The sequence below is a fragment of the Mesoplodon bidens genome (genome assembly GCF_964165515.1).
Source record: "Mesoplodon bidens genome assembly, chromosome: 6".
In the NCBI taxonomy this organism is placed as follows: Eukaryota; Metazoa; Chordata; class Mammalia; order Artiodactyla; family Ziphiidae; genus Mesoplodon; species Mesoplodon bidens.
In genome coordinates this window covers 113,907,718-113,928,124 of record NC_138162.1, presented here as the reverse complement: position 1 = coordinate 113,928,124, position 20,407 = coordinate 113,907,718, and the positions used below count along the sequence as shown (strand labels likewise).

The window sequence follows — 20,407 nt, the reverse complement described above, 5'->3', positions numbered from 1 at the left end:
CATAACGTGTGTGTGCATAACTCACACCAAAGCGTGAATAATCGCTGCCTGAGCTTTCAGAAACTTATGCTCGGCCAAACCAGTCGGTCACTGGCTTTTGCCAGCCGTGCACCCCTTTGAGGATGTGTACTAAACTAGTTGCTTCCTTGACTTTGTGAGATTACACCACCAAAACCTAAGGGAAAAACTCCAAACTAAAAAAAAAAAAAAAAAAAAAAAATCATAGTTACTAAGAGTTCATATTCTTGTGTGCTCCAGAGATCACAATTGTTTTGTCTTCTCTGCTTTGCAAAGGATATATAAGTCATCACTATTCTGCCATTTTCTAATTTTTCTTTTCAGAAAGTGGACTCTTTTAAAAAGCCAGATTCAAAATCTAGGGTCTCGTGCAGAGGTCAGGAAATGCTTGCTCCCCTTAACAACCCCGTGTTGCCTTCTCTGGTACCAGCACCCCTTCCCCCCACCCAGAGTTCAGCCATCATGGGCAAGCAGCTGGACCCCTTCAGCCCTGGACCTGGACCACTGGTCACTTCTCCATCCCTGGGCTGCCAGTGCTTTACCAAAGCTCCCTGATCGTTAAAGGGGTTTTATTTCTTTTTTGTTTTGTTTTTTCTTTTCCTGTATTGAAGTATAGTTGATTTACGATGTGACACATCATTATTTGTAATGGCTACAAAGTATTCCATTGTATGCCTCTATCATAATATATTTAAACAATTCCCTATCAATGGATAATGGATATTTATGTTGCTTTGAGTTTTTTAAAGTGGTTTTATTTCTTCTTTTTTTACTTTTTTTAATTAGTTTCTGCTTTATAACAAAGTGAATCAGTCATACACATACACCTGTTCCCACATCCCCTAAGTGGTTTTATTTCTAACACTGCTTCCTCAGTCAGACTCCAACCCAAATTTGGACTAAAATCACTTCTTTTCTAAACCCAAGGATTCATAGCTTTCTTTCATCTCCATGTATCCCTTTGAGCTCAGTAAAGCATTTACCACAGACTTATCACCCAAAACTGCACTCTTCTGGTGAATTAATTATATCCATTTCCATAATGTGGTGTAAGAGCTCAGATATAGGGATCACAGACATAGGTACAAATCCCGCTTGCCATCTACCGGTCGTATAATCATGGACAAACCATTTAATTTCCCAGAGCCTCAGCTGCCAATGGGAATGGATATGCAACACAGCAGTGGTGCAGATGAAGAAGTGAAATAATGGTTGTGAAAGCTCCCAATTTAGTATGAAGTAGGTAGCCTCATTTCTCTTCCTTCTATCAGAGAAAGTTGCTTATCATAACTCTAATAAGTGGTTTGTGTTTATACAAATCTTCCTCTGTATCTATTTGCACAAATCAAAATGTTTTTGGCGATTAATCCTTAATCTGAAAGTTCTATTCTGACACTGGATATTGTTGTTTCACAAACAATACTCACAATCCTTCATTTCAAGGGGCAGGACATAGTTTTAGAAATAGACTATTTGGAGCAGAATACATACAAGTCTGCAGGCCCTGTGGTAATATTTCTGCCGTGGGCTCATCACTTTCTTGCATAATGTAAGCCAGGCTTCCAAAATGAGCAGTTCCAGTAGGTCCCAGAGCAAGAGAGAGATGCCAAAGCAATTAAGTTTATGGTAAATTCAGAAGAGGAAAATGTGCATACGACAGGAAGAAAATCTCTGTGGGCTTAATTTCTAGGAAAGGCAGGAGTCGTCTCTGCCAGCAGCCACGGGACGCCACTAGCATGGAGCATTTAGGGGTGGAATGATCTGCTCGAGCAGAAATAGTGTGACAGCCACAAGGCAGAACCTTCCACACTGAAGGTCCTAGAAGGATAATGAGAGCGTTTTCAGTACTTTGCATTTATATGCTAGGTTTTTTTTTTAATTTTTGTGGAGTATAGTTGATTGCCAATGCTGTGTTAGTTTCAGGTGTACAGCAAAGTGATTCAGATATATATATATATATATGTATATTCTTTTTCAGAGTCTTTTCCATTATACGTTACTACAAGATACTGGGTGCAGTTCCCTACAGTGCTGTACAGTAGGTCCTTGTTGTTTATCTATTTTATATATAAACGTGTGTTTATTTTAATCCCAAACTCCTACTTTATCCCTCCCCTTCCATCTGCTGTTTTTAATTTCTAAAAGCACCTCACAATTTTTTTTATCCGCCTCACATGAATTAGGGAGGCTCATATATAATTCTGTTCTCAAGTCTCCCCATCCCGGAAAGGCTGTTCTGTGTTAATTCTGCTTTTCCTCATTCCCATCGAGGTCAAGCTTCCTGAAAGAGGAGCTTGCATTGGTTGCCTCCCATTTTTCCTCTGTCCACTTGGCCATCTGTCTCCTGCCTTCACTGACCTTAGAAACAAACTGTCCTTGGAAAGGCCCCTGGGGACCTCCTAGCAGCCAAGTCCGACGGCCCCTCCCAGCCCCCCCACCCGACCTCACTAAGGAATTTGACCCTGCTGACCCCCACCCCCCTCCACGTCCACTTCTTGAAACCCTTCTCTCTGGCTCTCCTCTTACTTTCCCAGCTTTTTCCCGACAACTCGTTCTTTGACTGCTTCCCAGAGAAACCATTCCCCGGAATTCCATCCTCAACCCTCCTCCTCCTCTTTGCTGTGAAATATCACACCTCCTCTGACTCTGTTACTCAGTCCGACTCCAGGCAGGAGGCAGAAATCACACCAGTAATCTGAACAGGGAAATCTTCATGGGCAGAAAAGCGTTAACTAGTAAAAGGGGTAAAATGGACTTTAAAGGGCACAGAAGCAGCCACCTTCAGGGAACGTGAGCAAGGCGGGAACTCGGAGGCTTAGGAGAGCCCTCCCCTCCCCCTCCCCTCCCCCTTCCCCCACCTCTTCCCTCCCCCTTCCCCTCCCCTCCCCCTACTTCTCCCCTCCCCCTCCCCCACTCCTCTCCCCTGCCCCTCCCCCCACCCTTCCCCCTCCCTCTCTCTCCCTCCCCCACCTCTCACCCTCCCCTCCCCCCGCCCCCCTCCCCCCTTCTCCTCACCCCCTCCCCCAGCAAGGAGGAAGGTCAGGCCTCCTTTGCCGGGTATGGCTGCTGCAAACAGCCCCGCCAGGTGGCGGTGAGGACACCTGCAGGAGGCAGGAGCCCCAGCGAATCCATGAGGACCTCTCAGGTGAGGCCGCTTCCTTCTGCCCACCCCACACGCCCACGTGCTGATACACATGGGAAAACAGGGCACACGAAAGAAGGAAAGAGTCTTCCTCCTGCCCTGAACCTTCCAACAACTGTAAAGCCTGCAGTTGTAACCAGTGCGAGGAAAATGTCTACAGGGTCCACCCTGAGTACCACAAAGCAAGGCAGAGGGGTAGGTGTGGAGTTGAGAGGCGATGTCTTAACAATCGGCGTAGTGGATGATTTCCAAATCTGGATTTCTTACACTGACCTCCCTCCCAAACTTCAGACTGTCACCAAGATGGATGCCACCAAGACACCTCAAACTCAGCACATCTTCATTATCCACAAGCAAACAATTGTCAAGACCTGCAAATGTTCTCTGGAAAAAAAAAAAAGTGTCTGCAGTACACCTCTCCCTTTGAATACGTATACATTCTTTGGATACATTCTATCACTACCTCTACCAGAGTTCAGACTCTTATTATAGATTAGAACTGGTGCCTATGCTCACAACAGCTTTACTCTTCATCTCTCTTTCCCATTAACACCAGAATTGACTGCCTAAAATAAGACTTTCTTCTCAAAAACTTCTAATAATTCTCTCTGCTAACAGCACAAGGTCTACATTGCTTATCTTGGTATTTGCGACCTTCCCAAAATGGCAGCAATCTACCCCCCAGCCTCATTTTTCTATGCATCCCAATACTGCAATAAAGCTAACATTTATGGAGCAATTAGTATGAACCAGACACTAATGCAAGCACCTTTTACGTATAATCTCATTTAATCATCACAGCAAATTTATCATTATTATTCTCTTCATTTTACAGAAGAGTAAACTGAGGCAAAAAGAAGCTAAATAAGTTGCCTAAAGGCCCACAGCTAGTAAATGGTGACATCAAACTCTAAAGCCAGGCAGTCTAATTCCAGAATCTAGACTCCTATATACATTATATTTCTTTCTAAAAATAAATACATGTAAGGATAAATTTAACCAACAGGGCAAAAGACATATACAAACATTACTGAAAGAAATTTTAAAAGATCTAAATAAATGTTCATGGATTAGAAGACAATATTGTTAATAATACCCAAAAATACTATGGCAACACTACTCAAAGAAATCTACAGGCAATCCCTATCAAAACTCCAAGGGCTTTTTTTGCAGCAATAGAAAAACTCATTCTGAAGTTCATGTGGAATCTGAAGAATCCTAAATAGTAAAAACAACCTTGAAGAACAACAAAATTGGAGGACTCACACTTCCTGATTTCAAAACGTAACACAAAGTTACAGTAATCAAAAATGTGTGGGGCTTCCCTGGTGGCGCAGTGGTTGAGAGTCCGTCATTGACTATCTGGGTCATTTCAAATGGGATAAAATATTAGAAGATTAATTGCTGGGCGAATCTAAGTTTACCAACCTTTGCCTTCCTGGGAGAGGAAGACTAAAGCATAAATTATCCAATCAGGAAATGACAAACAGTTCATATTTACTTGCTTCTTGGTTTTTGGTTGGTTCATTTCCTTTGAATATATACCCGGAAGTGGGATTGCTGGATCATTGGAGTACCACACAGTTTTTTGGGTTTTTTTTTCGGTACCCGGGCCTCTCACTGCTGTGGCCTCTCCCGTTGCGGAGCACAGGCTCCGGACGCGCAGGCTCAGTGGCCATGGCTCACGGGCCTAGCCGCTCCGCGGCATGTGGGATCTTCCCAGACCGGGGCACGAACCCATGTCCCCTGCATCAGCAGGCGGATTCTCAACCACTGCGCCACCAGGGAAGCCCTGGAGGGACTATTTTAGACAGACATTCCCAAAACATAATTATTCCTACAGAGTTTACCTAAAAGCTCTTATCTCATTTACATTTAAGTTTCATCCATATCAAGTTATTTTCCTTGCTGACAAATTTGCAACAGATATAATAAGGTCTTATTTGACCTCCAGTAAACCTAGGTACAACGGAAGTATTATACTTAACATTGATGACTCTAAAAACATGTCTATATCAATCAAACCAACAAGCTTCAGTAGCTTCAATAACAGATATCAATTCAGTACTGAATACTTCCCAGATCACATGAACCTGAAATTCATTCTATGTCTGAGAATTCATATAAGCTTGTCATTTCTTTTAAGCAAATAAACAGAGCTCATCCACACACCAATCTTGGCAACGCCATCTAGAAACAGAGACACCTCATATTTATAAGGTACACATAGACATGCATATATCTCTACAGACACAGAGATCTCACAGTTTTCCTGCTACAGCTTAAAAGGCCTCTCTTTTTTATCTTCACTCTCCGGGATTAAAGTTCCTGAGAGCCCAGGTAGATCATTTATATCTCAAAAGGCACAGGGAGAGAAATACCAGTTCCACCTAGAAAGCCAAATTCCTCTAACAGCATAAGCAAAAACCCATTTTAAAATGTCAAAAGCTTTCCATTTTGGCCATTTTCACGGCTTTTTTTAAGTTTCTAAATAGCCAATTCAGTTTAAACAAATAACAGGAATAGAGAATAATCCATATCATTCATACACATGCACACGCCTCACTTGCAGAGGAACGGGAATCAGCATTCAAGTTAACGCTCGCCTCGGCTCTTAGCTCAGCCTCCGTGGCCTTTCTTAATATAAAAGGCAATGGCCAGCCCACAGCTGTGGCCAATATCTCTGCAACAGCCGTAGGGGTGTCTAGGAGTTCTCTGTACTCTCTCGGCGGCCCCCATTCATCAAGGTCAGCCACTGCAAGACCCCGGTACTAGTGGAGGGCCACCCCAGGGTTACCCCCGAAACTTTCAGGCCCCACGTGTTAGTGGTCGGCCCCAAAACTTCCCATTCCCCGTCCTAACTTCCCGACATCTAGGCGCTCACGGGCGTTTCCTCCGTCTCCTGGCTGCTCCACCAAATGTTGGGCTGCGCCCCGCAGGCCTACAAGGCCTGTACTTGCCCAGCTTTAAGACGGAAGGAAGAGCCTGGAGTCAGCGACAGAGGCATCAGTGGTTAATGCATAGGGGAGCTTACACGTCTAGAGGCAGGGTCCTGGGGCCACTCCCACTGCGAACGGTGGACGGCGGGCAGGACATGGAGGCAGTCTTGGCTCCCAGGGGCAGGGGGAAACCCAGTTATAGGGGGATCGATGTCAGGTGAGCTCCTCGGTTACCAGGGAAACCAGCAGAGGAGCACACCCCTTCCCTCCCATTGGATGAGGTATCAAGGTGGAGACGTTCTGATCTCAAGGTCAGAACAATCACCAGCTGGGGCCGGGCAAACACGTAGGGAGGTCAGTCATGTGAGTCAGGTGGTACCGATTCAACAAGAAGTAACTGTTAAAGGCAGCACACATTCAAGGCAGGAATAAGACAAACAAAGTCTGAGGATCTCATGTACAACACGCTGATAACACCGAATTGTACAATTGAAACTAGCTAAGCAAGGAGAGCTTGAATGTTCTTACAAAAAAAAAGATAAATATGTGAGGTGATGGCTGTTAATTAACTAAATGAGGAGAATGCCTTCACAAAGTAAACGTATATTCACTCACCACAATGCATACTTTAAATATCTAATTTTAGGACTTCCCTGGTGGCACAGTGGTTAAGAATCTCTCTTAACCACCTCGAAGAGAGAGGCAGTCTCTCTTCGACAACCAACTGAATTACCTGTCAGCCACCTCGACATTTATTTCACACGCCCCTTCTCCTGTGCCTCTTTTATACAACCTCTCGTGTTGGGGAGGAAAAGCCAAGGTTCCAGCTGAGCCTGACGTCTCTTGCAGACCTAAGAAATCTGTCACTCTCTGCCAGACCTTTTCCTAATCCTTGTCCAACAGATTCTCTCTGTACTCCTGTCACACAACTTGAGTTCCTTTGGCCCCATTTTTCTCCTGCGTCCCACCCATTCCTAGGCAAGCACCACCTCACTTTCTAATCCTGCCCCGTGTCTCTCAGATCCCTTGAAGCAAGTTTAGTGCTGCTGAGTCCCGGTGCTGGACGTCAGAGGGACAGAACAGGAAAATTCCCTGCCCTGTGTTGAGGTATTCAGTGTCCCCGTCCTAGATCTGGGCGTGTGTTTGCCTGTGAACTGCTTTTCCTTCGGCTGCAAATACAGAGCCCATGGTGAGAAAAGTCCAAATCATTTGTGTTTTTTCTTGTCTACTTTGTTTTAGAAAGAAAACTTTATTCAAATGGATAAGCGAGTCCTAGGGTCCGTCCTGTTGGGATTTTACTCATCTGTCTCTTATGACAGAGCTGTGCTTACGAGCCGAGGATGGGATGTGCATTCTGGCTGAAGAGGTGGGAATGAAATCAGCAGTGGGTGAGGCTGAGCCTTGAGCCCAGGTGCCCACCTTGTCCTCCAGCGAGCTCTCCGCATCTCTTCTCTGGGACAATGGTGGGCTGAAATCTACACAGATGTGGACAATTATGGCTCGGAAACTTGAAATTTGGTTTCTGCAGCCATTTATCCCATTGTCTACACAGATGCCATTTGCGTGAGAATTTAGAACATTCAAGGACAGGAACTATGTATATGATTTATCAGTAATTTTACACTTGTTTGAGGGTGCATGTTCAAAAACTTTCTCGTTGACATGTACACACTATATTTAAAATGGATAACCAACAAGAACCTACTGTATAGCACAGGGAGCTCTGCTCAATATTACATAACAACCTAAATGAAAGAAGAATTTGAAAAAGAATAGATACATGTATATGTACAACTGAATCACTTTGTTGTACACCTGAAACTAACACAACATTGTTAATCAACTATACTGCAATATACAATAAAAAGTTTAAAAAAAATTCTCATTAAAAAAAAAAAAAGGAACATTCAAGAGTTTAGAAAATGGTTTTCTCTACCCCTGCCAGAGCCCTTTCACGCTCATAGCATTTAGAAACAGAAAGAGGCCCTCTGACAGCTTTGGTGCAGATCCTCGGGCAGGTCTGGCAGATACACTGCCCGGCATCCCTGGCTGCTCCAGGTCCTTTTCTTACCCGAGTCCTTCTCTTCCAAGAGCAGAGCCCGTGCAGCTGGTCTCTCTGCAGCCACGTGGCCATAACCCGATAGCAGCTGCTTTTCCTCCCCATGGATCAGAGCTCCTGGACTCGGGAACAAGAGTGCCCTGAAGGTGCCTTTAGCATCCATTGACACTGGTTCTCTAAGAAGAGTGAGTCTGTGAATTCAGTGGCCAAGAGTAAAGAGACAGCTCTGTCCAGAGTCCTCCCCGGCAGCCCCCCGGGTGGAGCAGCTTTAGAAACCAACACCCTGGCCCCAGATAAGATCAGACGGGTGCTGACGGATGCTGGCCTCTGGAGAGAGATGCAAGCTCAGACTTCTGGCCCTCAGGGTGCTTCTCTTTCACCAAATAAACTGGATCACACACCTGGGAACTGAGTCCACAAAAGGCCTATTTGAAGCGTGGCTCCCCAAATTCCACAGTAGAATTCCTCCCTGGTGCTTGACTGAGGAGGTGGAGGAAAGGTGAAGGAAGTGGGAGTGACTGGGGTGCTCGCCAGCACGCCCCAGTTCACCCCCGTCCTTCAAGATCGCCCACGGGACTGAGAGGAACGACTCAATTCATTTGCAAGGGGGCAGGGGGGCCTTGGGGGTGGCAAACATTTTCCCTCTTCCAACTTCAAATGTGGAGTCTATGGTGCCCAGGAAAGTGAAAAGTGCTTGTGTGTGTCCACTTACAGTTTGTCCACTTGCTTTTGCAAGAGTGTCCATAGCTCTCCTTGGATTCTCAGAGAGGTCCGTAGGCCAAAGCGGGTTCAGAACTGTTGCCCTGTGTCCTCCATGATTTCACATCCCCTGTCATCGGGGACAGACAGCCCCGAGAATAGTGGTCCAGTAGCAGAAGACAAACCTCAGCTATTGCCAAATTCCGTGGATAAGGAAACTGGTATCCACCACATTGATGCCCTCCTGAATGACACTCTACCAGCCTCTACTCCTAAAGGAAGTGGAAATGAAACAGCTCTGTCCACCACACCCCGTCCAGGCATCATTTATTCCATTCGTGATACCCAGTACATCACATGACAACCTCCTCTCTGCCTCATCGTCCCATCCCAGGAGGACCAGGCTGCATTCAGGCATCCTTCCATCCTGGAGAGACTCCTTCTTATCTACTCATTCTGGGCAAAAGAACCGTGACTAAAGCAATCACTTGAGTACATCCTGTTCTGGTTTCCATTCTTAGCAGTACCTAAAGGGATTATGATAATCCAGGACTCTACAAAGTCATGGAAAGGATTGCAACCCTTGAGCTTATCTAAGCAGACACACCTCAGTAACAAACTATAGACGTTGCCCAGCTCTGCAACAGGATGTGGTTTTGATGCCAACAGGAAGATTGGTGGAACCTTCACGCAGGAAGATTTGACGTGGGGATGTGTCTGCAACCAGACTTTCTCCATGGGTGTTTCTGCTGTTGATATTTTTCACCCTTTTCCCACCCCCAACTGTTCAGTTCTTTACATCCATGTTAACAAACTACTTGCTAAGAATCATGAGTGTTTTTTTGTCATTCTGCAACTTTTCAAAGTCCAGACATGATGTCGAGAATCTTCATCCAGTAGAGGATTACACCGGCAGTACTGTCCTTCCCGTTTTGCTAATACTCTAGGATGGCATTAATGTATCATCCAGGAGAAATGCTAAACCGGGATGACAGGTGCAGACAAAGACCATCCCAGGCCGCTGGGGCCGTCAGGTGGCCACATTCTTGCACAGTGATCTCTCTCTTCCTCACAGCTTTTATCTGCACCACCTGCCTCCTAGCGGAGCTCTCCCAGCTAAGGTAGTGAAGGGAGAAGATGCTTTGAAGCAGGAAGATAACCAGTTCCAAGTTCAAGAACTACCTGAAAAAGAAAAATCTCCCATCATACAGAAGTCATGAACTCCACGTTCGTGCTCCTGGGTCGTAGCTTCACACACTGCCTGGCTGAGGTTTTGCTGTTCAATCTTCCCATGTTCTTTTACACGTAGACTGGGCAATGTTATAGTTAATCCTCTGATTTCTCTCCATAAATTGCATATAAATTTAAGGCATCATTCAATCATCATGTAATCAAAACAAAAACAACAAAAAAACGAATCTCCACCAGGATTGTCGAGAACCAGGGGTACAATGAAAAACAGCCCATCCTCATCCTGTCTTCTTTCCACAGCTTCGAAACGTGGCAGCAAACCTCTGCGTGGACAGCAAGCACGGAGCCACAGGGACCGAGCTGAGGCTGGACGTCTGTGTCAAGGACGGTTCTGAGAGGACGTGGTCTCATGAACAGGTGTGTCATGGGGGGAGGGGCTGAGGCAGGCGGCGGGGGTGGGCAGTGTGGGAAAAAACCTCTAGGTGGGACCTGGGTGAGGCCCTGAAAGGTCACCACCCAGCTCTGCAGTCAAGGGAATCACTTCACTTCTTTGCTTCCGTTTCTTCTCAGAACAGTCGTGATTGTTAATTGAGATCATGGATCAAAATATGCTTTAAATAATAGAAAGGGGGACTTTCCTAGTGACGCAGTGGTTAAGCACGCTCCCAATGCAGGGGGCCCGGGTTCTATCCTTGGTCAGGGAACTAGATCCCTCATGCCGCGGTGCAACTCAGAGTTCGCTTGCCACAACTAAGGTGCACACGTGCCACAACTAAGGAGCCCACCTGCCGCAACTGAGACCCGGCGCAACCAGATAAATAGATAAAATAAATACTAAAAAAATAAAATAAAAGGGTGGCAAAAGATAGACCATGTTTTTAAAAAACTAATAATAACAGAAAGGGTGGTAGAGATGTTGATTGTGACCCTAGTCTTCTATTTCTTTTCCCAGAATGGTAGTTTTCAAACCATGAAAAGCTTGTAGAGTGCTACATAACTCTCCCAAGCAAATTTCATGGTTTTACTGAAAGACTCTCGGTTATTCTGTGAGTTTTTGTGACTTTTCTCTAATCTTATTTTCCCCCTCTGGCTGTTTACTGAAAAGAATACTTTACATACACCTCTCGTGGTAGCAGCAGTTTGTAATCTGACACACAAAGGATCACCTGGAGGCAATAATTCCCCAGCATGGACTTCAGGGGTGGCTTTAAGACTATTTATTGCTTTTGCTTGAAAAACATTTCAGAGCAACTCAGTTTATTAAGTGAGGTATGATTCCTGACCCTCTTTGAAACACCTTTGAAAGGGGCTTTCCTCACACTGTGTCACCTGTAAAAGAGGAGAGACGGTGGGGAGAATTATACCTGCCTGTTTTTATTATTTGAATATTAAATTATAAAATATTTCAAATAGGAAACTATAAAAAAATTACAGCACACCCTGGTGTACTCATCACACGGATTGAACAAGTATCTACAGCTATTGCCATATTTTTTAGAAGAAGAAAATGTACAGATACAGTGAAAACCCCCCCGCCCCCCCGCCCCCCCCCCACAAAAGGATACATCTCAAGTTCAAGATCCTATGTCGGGCTTATGCCTTGTCTCCCAGAATTGTCCACAATGATTCTCATATGAAAACCAAGAGTAGGCAAGCAGTCTCCAGTAAGGCGTTAGTTCTCTCCTGCAGCTGTTCCTCAAGTGTCCATCTTGAACATCAAGTCAGTGAAGCTCCCTGCCCCCCAGCCTGGGTTCTCCACGAGTTGTTCAGGTGTGCAGACTCGGCCCGTCGACCCCTCTCCACCCCCTCTCCACCGAGCATCCTCATCCCTCCGGCCTGCCGTACAGCGCAGAGCCACTGATTCAGGAAAACAGCAGCAGCAGACCAAGCCCACGGCACAGCCCAGAGTCCACCCAAACAAGCCCTAACCCAGCACCACCCCTCCCCAGCCGGGAACCGGGTCCTTGTCCTCTTCTCCCGCAGCCTCGCGGTCTTCTAGAAGGATCATGGGCCTTCGGTCAGGCCAACCTAGATCCCAGCCAGTTTAACCTGTGCGCCCTTGTGAAATCGTTATATCTTTCGAGGCCATAGTCTCTCCCCCTTTAAACAGGGACAGTAACACCCACCTCATGGACAGGGTTATTGTGAGAATCAATTTCGTCCGTGATGTCCCAGCATCTTGCACAGGTAGGAGGTGCAGAGAAAATATACTTTGTCTTCTTCCTTCTCACAACCTTCCCTGCAGATCGCTTTATACCAAACTAGAAATCTCCCGCGGTCCAAGGCAGCTGCCAAACATCAAATACTATGTCTCACTCACTCAAATACACCCTGCACGTGTGGACACGTATCAGATGGGCTTTAAAGAAGGCCCTGCAGCTCGAGGGCCACTGGGGGGCGTGGGACATCCGTGGAAGCTGACGGCCTCCTCCATCCTCTGTCCCTTTCTATAAGCACCACGAGGATGTGACCAGGGCGGTGGACGGTGCCAGCCTGTTTCCCCCAAGAAGCAATTCAGACTGCAGCCTGGGAACAAAAGAGAAGGCTTCAAGGCCAGTCAGTAAGGCTGGCATCTAGGGTGAGAAAGCATATTTTTTTAAAAAGAAAAAGGAGAATGCCATAAGGAAAATCCGTATCTGTTGGGTTAAAGTTCACTCTGCCATCTCTATTCAGCCCAACCACGAGACACACCTATCCAGCTGGCTGATACGAAGGATGCATACCTGAATGCCTGGGTCAGGTTGAACATCTCCATCCCCTGCAATGTGCTAGAATGAAATATGCTCTGGGCTGCAGATTTTGTTTGACGGCTGCACGTAAATATAAAGAAAACCAGCTACACTGCATACATTTAAAATTTTTTGGTTCAGTTCCTCCCCGACCCCGCCCCACCCCAAGCTAAACTGCAAAAAGCTATGACGTGTAATTCCAGAAACAGTCACTAGAGGGCAGCACTAGACAAGCAGACAGCTATCTAAGAGGAACGAAAGATCAGTTACTACAGCTCGCGAAAGAGATTCCCAGCCTCTAGAGACTTCTGAAAACAGGGCAATGCAACGAGGTTGAAAGGAGGTAAAGTCAATCATATCTGCAATACGTATCACCGTATACTGACGTGGAGGTTCAATCATCACAAGCTGCTTCGTTTTCCAGTAAGCTGTTCGCTTTTTTTGATGTATTACTCAATGACTTCTAAAAAATTAGGACTCATTCTACATTTAGATTAAAATTCCCAGAGGAGAAAAGAATATCAGGACAGGAAAATTATAGGCACTCTTTTTGATTCAAAAGCATTCAAAGAACACGAAAGGGGCACTTATTGGAGCTGGAATGATTTTTTTTTAATGGCAAAAATAAAACACAAATGAATAAACAAAATAGTTCCGTGGGGAGTTAAAGAGAGTCTGTGGAAGCACCTAGTAAGAAAACGGCTTTTGGGGGGCTTCCCTGGTGGCGCAGTGGTTGAGAGTGCACCTGCCGATGCAGGGGACACGGGTTCGTGCCCTGGTCCGGGAGGATCCCACATGCCGCGGAGCGGCTGGGCCTGTGAGCCATGGCCACTGATCCTGCACGTCCGGAGCCTGTGCTCCGCAACGAGAGAGGCCACAAGAGTGAGAGGCCCGTGTACCGCAAAAAAAAAAAAAAAAAAAAGGAAAAGAAAAGAAAACGGCTTTTGTCACAGAAGAGGTAGATGACTGAGGCGTCCCTGCAGGAAGGGAGCGTGCAGTTCATTTTCCAGCCCTCTGTCGAGGCATCACCGCAGCTCCGAGAGCTGGCTCTCAGTTTCCTATGGGGACCAAGAAAGAAAAGAAGAAAAAGGCCTTCACAGGACTGTGAGGGCTGGAGAGAACACTCCCCACGTGCCGTTAGGAGTTTGATGGAAAGGCGGGGCGTGGGGAGTGTTCGGTGCCAGGGGGCAGCCCTGAGCTGTGCTGGGAGGAAGCCTGCAGGGGAGTCTCCGCCCTGCTGTGGATGCTGCCCTGCCCAGAGCTGGACAGAGATGTACAGAGACGGAGGCGGATCATTGCACCTGGTACAGGACAGCTGATGGATACGCAGTGTCAGCCTCAGGACCGAGGATGCCAAAACACAAGGAGAAACATGCAGTAGCTCAGATCTCTACCAACCACATGCCAATGCAGTAAAATCTAACTAATCACAGAGAGAAAAATAGTTTCCATCTTCTCAGCTCAGGTAGCAACATTGAGACAATAAATGTACGTGCAGCAGCGAGGCTTGTAAGCTTGTTCGTATAACACAATACAGACTCAGGCAATGCTACACACACCGAGAAGCATGACTTACATATCATCCCGAATCCGTTTTAAAGTATCACTTCAAAGAGGAAAGTGGAGAAATGCACATCAATTTACTCCAAGGCTGAGGAATTTGAGGCTGAAAAAAAATCAGGAGGTATTGTGCAGGGAACCTGAATAAAATCTGAATACTTCTTGTCAGCAAGGAGCAGCCCAAGGGTTTGCAAACGATCAAATACGGGCATGATGTCTGTCTGTTTCTGCTTTGACACGATTGCATGGGGGCACGTGCGCCGAAGGAATGAGACGCTCGGTGCCTGATTGGTTCCTCACTACCATTAGGATAAGCTGTGTGGCAGGAGACAGCATTTCAAAGACACGAGAGAGAAAAATCTTAGCTAATGGCAGGTGCAGAAGAATAAAGCTGTTTATATAATCCGAAGACACGTCTCCCGGGACGCAGAAAAGTAAGCACCAGGTGATAATAATACTACTAATGCCTCAAACACTGAAGCCTACAAGCTGATGCTCAGTTTGCACAGCTGAGAATGATTACTGCACCCTAATAACAAGCCTGGAAACAAGCACTAAAAGTCACCCGAGGGTGCCCTGAGATGTCATTGTGACAGCGGATGAATAAATCAGCTGGGAGACCAATGTGCCCGTTTGCTTTCACGCAGGTATTCTTTTGGACTTGACTGATCTATTTAATAAAAAGTAAAGAAAGGAAAGAGAAAGAAAGGAAGAAGCAAGAAAAGACTGTCTACAGAGGCGTACACAAGCCTGGACTCCTGAAGTGTGCCGGTGGCCAGTCCTTACAGGCCAATTGTCCCCAGCTGGGTGATGATGACAGAGCCTTTCAGCTCTGGCTTCTACATGTATAAAAACCAAAAAGAGGAAAAGAGACAAAGCAGAAAATCGATAAACCATCAAGGCCACTGGTTCCTGCACGGGTTGCACTGCTTATAGTTCCAAGGGGTTGTGATATTTAAATAAGATAAAGATTTAAGCAATGACAGGCATACAGGCCAGGAAATTTTAATTCTAATAATAGGTAACCGAGCCTAGAATCACTGAAATGGAAAGCTCAAAAAAATTAATTATTGTTGTAATTAGACACAAACAACACAAATTCATTTGAGAACCTGAAAAGACTAATTATTAGTTCCTCTTGACAGTTATCCCAATGCCATTTCTGTTAATATAATGAGTTAATATAGTGAGTTTTTATTTATTCAATAGAAATTTTATTGGACATTAACTAAATGTCATGAATCGTTCTGGGTGCTGGAAACACAAAGAGGAAGAAGATGTGGTTCCTGCCATTACGAGTCTCACAGTGTAGTGAGGGATACAGAAACATAATCAGACAATCGTGAGAAATAAGGTGGGGGATGGGAGGGAGGAGGGAGGGGTTCAAAGAGAAGCCTTCTTAGCGAGTGGACACCTGAACTTAACCTTAAAGGACTGCTGAGCAGTAACTAGGTTGGCCAGTGAATGTGGGCCCTCCAACCAGAGGGGCTCCTGTGAACAAAGCCACCGAAGGGGAAATACATACCACCTGATTAGTGCAAGGAACTACAGTTTTTTTAAACTGAGGTATAATTCATATACAGTTTTATATTCGTTTCAGTAATACAACATATTGATATTTATATCTATTGTGAGATGACCACCCCAGTAAGTCTAGTTAACATTCGTCACCAAACATACAGAATTTTTTTCCTGGGATGAGAACTTTAAGATCTACTCTCTTAGCAACTTATAAATCTTTTATTGTTGATAGAACATAAACTAAAGGGAAAGGGATGCAGCTGGAAAACATGGCAAAGTGCAGATCGTGGAAATTTCTTTATGTGTTAAAGAGTCTGAACTTCATTCTCTAAGGGTTTTGTGAAAATATGGTGATATTTCGAAGAGGTAACATGGTCATATGGGTATTTTAAACTCTAATTCGAGAAGATACATGCACCCCAATGTTCACTGCAGAAGTATTTACAATAGCCAAGACATGGAAGCAACCTAAGTGTCCATTGACAGAGGAATGGATAAACAAGATGTGGTACACATATACAATGAAATATTACTCAGCCATAAAAAAGAATGAAATAATGCCATTTGCAGCAACATGAATGGACCTGGAGATGATCATACTAAGTGAAGTAAGCCAGACAGAGAAAGACAAATATCATATGATATCACTCATATGTGGAATCTAAAAAAATGATACAAATGAACTTAGGTACAGAGATAGACCCACAGACATAGAAAACAAACTTATGGTACCAAAGGGGAAAGGCAGGGGAGGGATAAATTAGGAGTTTGGAATTAACATATACATACTACTATATATAAAATAGCTAACCAACAGGGAACTATACTCAATACTTTATAATAACCTATAAGGGGAAAGAATCTGAAAAAGAATAGATATATATGTATAAATGAATCACCGTGCTGTACACCTGAAACTAACACAAAGTTGTAAATCAGCTATACTTCAATTTAATAGAAAACAGATATGAAGGAACCAGAAGAGGAAGATGGGAAAGAAAGCAGTTAGAAGGTCATTTCAAGAGTCTAGACAAGAAACATTGAGAGCAAAGGTGGTGGAGACAGAGGGGAAGGGACCACTTCCTGTAATACTTAGAAGACGAAAGTGGAGAGACTTGGTGATGGAATAGATGAAAGTGATGAGGGAGGCCAGGGACATAAAGACAAGGGACTCTCAGGTTGAGAAGCTGATGATGTGACCAACTAAAACAAAACACAGGAGCAGAAACAGGTTTAGAAGGGAAGGAAACCAATGGAACTCAGGATGTGGTGACGTTGAGATGTCCACAGGACACGAAGGAGGGAAATCCTACACAGGGTTGGACATAACACAGATGATGAGTTATCCACGTGCCAGCGAGAGTTAAACTGAGCATGTGTGAGACCAACCAGGAAAGGTGCAAGGCTGGGATCTGAAGAGCCCTGAGCTGGACCTACATTGAAGGGATAGATAGAAACGGGACATGGGTAGGACAGAGTTCTCGGATGACACAGGAGCACAGTATCTCAAAAGCCAAGGGAGCGGTAGGGCCCGATTTGAAGGGAGTGATCAAAACCAGAAATAGCTGAACAGACACTTTTCCTTGAGAAATGACTGCCCTGCATAGGGTCTGAATGAATCTAAAAATGCCTCGGGGGCTTCCCTGGTGGCGCAGTGGTTGAGAGTCCGCCTGCCGATGCAGGGGACATGGGTTCATGCCCTGGCCCGGGAAGATCCCACATGCCGCGGAGCGGCTGGGCCCGTGAGCCATGGCTGCTGAGCCTGCGCGTCCGGAGCCTGTGCTCCGCAGCGGGAGAGGCCACAACAGTGAGAGGCCCGCGTATTGCAAAAAAAAAAAAGATAAAAATGCCTCAGTCCACAATCATATTAAAACGACAACAAGGAATCTAGGGAAAGAGACCACACAATTCCTCTTCATGAATCTATCTCAAATGCCTGACCTGAAACACCTTCCTCTATTTAAAACATCCTATTTTGTCGTGTCTCCCAGGGAAACAGAATGCAATCTCTTGCCACAACTCAGACAGTAGGCTTCACATGTTTGATTTAGATCAGTTCTTTCCGATTTTCTTCAGACCACTTAACCCAGCTTTTTCAAGTTTTCTGCAGTTTCCCCACCATTTAACTGTTTTTGTTAGCCATCCTTGGAATTTTGCCAGATTCTCTGCATTTTCTTACCTGGGTAGGACCCCAAAATTGCGGTAATCTTCAGCTTGACAGAGCCGAGTGTATTGTCTGCTTATAGCTCAGCACTGTGCTTGTTTTTATTTTATTTTATTTTTTTGCGGTATGCGGGCCTCTCACTGCCGCGGCCCCTCTCATTGCGGAGCACAGGCTCCGGACACGCAGGCTCAGCGGCCATGGCTCACGGGCCCAGCCGCTCCGCGGCACGTGGGATCCTCCCAGACCGGGGCACGAACCCGTGTCCCCTGCATCGGCAGGCGGACTCTCAACCACTGCGCCACCAGGGAAGCCCCACTGTGCTTGTTTTTACATCCACAGACACTGAGATGTTAGAATTGGAAGAAATCCTAGGGCTGATCTAGTCCATTTTCCCACTTACTTAAGGATTTCTCATACTGAACCCCTCAAATCGTTATCCAGCTCAAACTCCAAAAAATACCCTTTCCTTACAGAAGTGTTGTTTTTTCGATTTAATACATTGTAAAATCAATTTAGTGCATCCATAAGTCACATTTTTAAAATAATAGGGACTTCCCTGGTGGCGCAGTGGTTAAGAATCCGCCTGCCAATGCAGGGGAGGTGGGTTCGATCCCTGGTCCAGGAAGATCCCACATGCCACGGAGCAACTAAGACCGTGTGCCACAACTACTGAGCCTGTACTCTAGAGCCCACGAGCCACAACTCCTGAGCCCATGTGCCACAACTACTGAAGCCCGCGCACCTACAGCCCACGCTCCACAACAAGAGAAGCCGCTGCAATCAGAAGCCACTGCAATCAGAAGCCACTGCAATGAGAAGCCTGCACACCACAACGAAGAGTTAGCCCCCCCTCCGCTCGCCGCAAATAGAGAAAGCCGGCGCACAGCAACGAAGACCCAACGCAGCCAAAAATAAACATATTGATTAAATTAAAAATAAATAAAATAGAATGGATGGATGGAATAGAATAGACTAAGACAGGAAAAGTTTGGATGGAATCTCAGAGTCTATTAAATGCATTGAGGACAAATATTTCATGAAATTTCCATTTTCAGTTGGGGGAAAGGGGATCTATGTGTGTTTGCAAGCTGTATCTCTTACTGGGAGTCACAGTCCAGAACTTTCTACACTGCCCGGCAGGATTACTCTTACCAAATCCAGGAAATCAATTTGCCTGTTCTTTACTTCATCAAGCTTAGCTTTCACTTAAATCAAAATTTTCAAGTTGCTGGCATCCATCCAGTTCAACCCTACTCCTGGTCTTTTCTCGGTTAATCTGCTCATTTAGGCTGACTGTGTAACATTCAACCCACTAATTTTTTTTATCTACATGAAGAAGGTAAGAGCGTCATTAAAAAGTTTCTCCCCTCTTTCTGTCCATCTGTCTCCCTCTGTCTGTCTGTGTGTCTCTCTCTCTCTGTCTATCTAACCGGAAACACTTCATTTGCTTTTTTGGCCAGGCTGGGCCAAAAGTGCTTCAGGTGTTGCTACAGAGCATTAGCATCCATGCCTGTTTCAGGGCCCCTGTTATGCTGAGACATAGTTCTTTTCTTGTAAATCACGAAGCAGGAGTTCTTTGCAGCTAAAAGACATACCTCCCCCTGCTTTCGAATCTCTCCAAATTCAACTCACTGTAGCTTTTCTGCTATTGTTGCTTTGCTAGCTCTTCACCTTTGGTTGGAGAGAAGATATTCGTCCTGGTGAGCCCCTTCACACCCGAAAATTCTGCTTCGACGCCATCTCCCATAGCAGCCCGGTCACTCTGTATGACTGCCACGGCCTGAAGGGGAACCAGCTCTGGGGACATCGAAAGGTAAGGGCCAGCTCGCTGAGGGCAGTGAGCTCTCCAACTGCCCTGCTTAAGGTTTTCTAATGCAAAGGTTTTTGGTTTTAACACATTGTTTTGATTTAAATTGTTACCTGGCCATTTGGTTCATGCATTTGGAGACCACAGCAAAGATGAGGGGAAAGACAAGAGTGTGTAGGAAGGGGCATTGCTTTGGCTTTGCTGGCCATGTGCACACCCAGCACAGTCAGTTACGACTTCACATGGCTTTGAGCCAGGACACTAGCCCTGGGAAGCGCCTGGTCTCAACCCAGATGGCTCCCAAACGCAGGGGCCATATGCCCTGCAAACAAATGTGCACATGTAGAGTTTTTCACAACACCAATTCACACACACACAGATTAACACATCTCTTTACTTATTATTCATCTCAGGCTCATTCGCTTGGGAGCTCTTTGGGTTAAGACATTTACACAAATACTAATATATTCATGTAGATCTAATTGTTGCAACCTTCATATAGAAAGACCCATTTTTAATCTGGCCAAAATCCTGCCCAAGTATAGCAAAGGAGAACTTATTTGGGGAATTTAAAAGTT

The 20,407-nt window shown here is 45.4% G+C and overlaps 1 protein-coding gene across 1 annotated transcript in view; it reads left to right on the top strand.

Annotated features, from left to right (window-relative positions):
- The window catches only part of GALNTL6 (polypeptide N-acetylgalactosaminyltransferase like 6), a gene marked incomplete at both ends in the record, with an annotated part of 1,083,563 nt that overhangs the window by 1,046,427 nt on the left and 16,729 nt on the right, over positions 1–20,407 (top strand). Inside the window, 2 exons of the mRNA XM_081237627.1 lie at positions 10,349–10,465; positions 19,686–19,835. Coding sequence (XP_081093753.1) covers positions 10,349–10,465; positions 19,686–19,835 — 267 coding nt within the window. The remainder of the gene's footprint in view (positions 1–10,348; positions 10,466–19,685; positions 19,836–20,407) is intronic.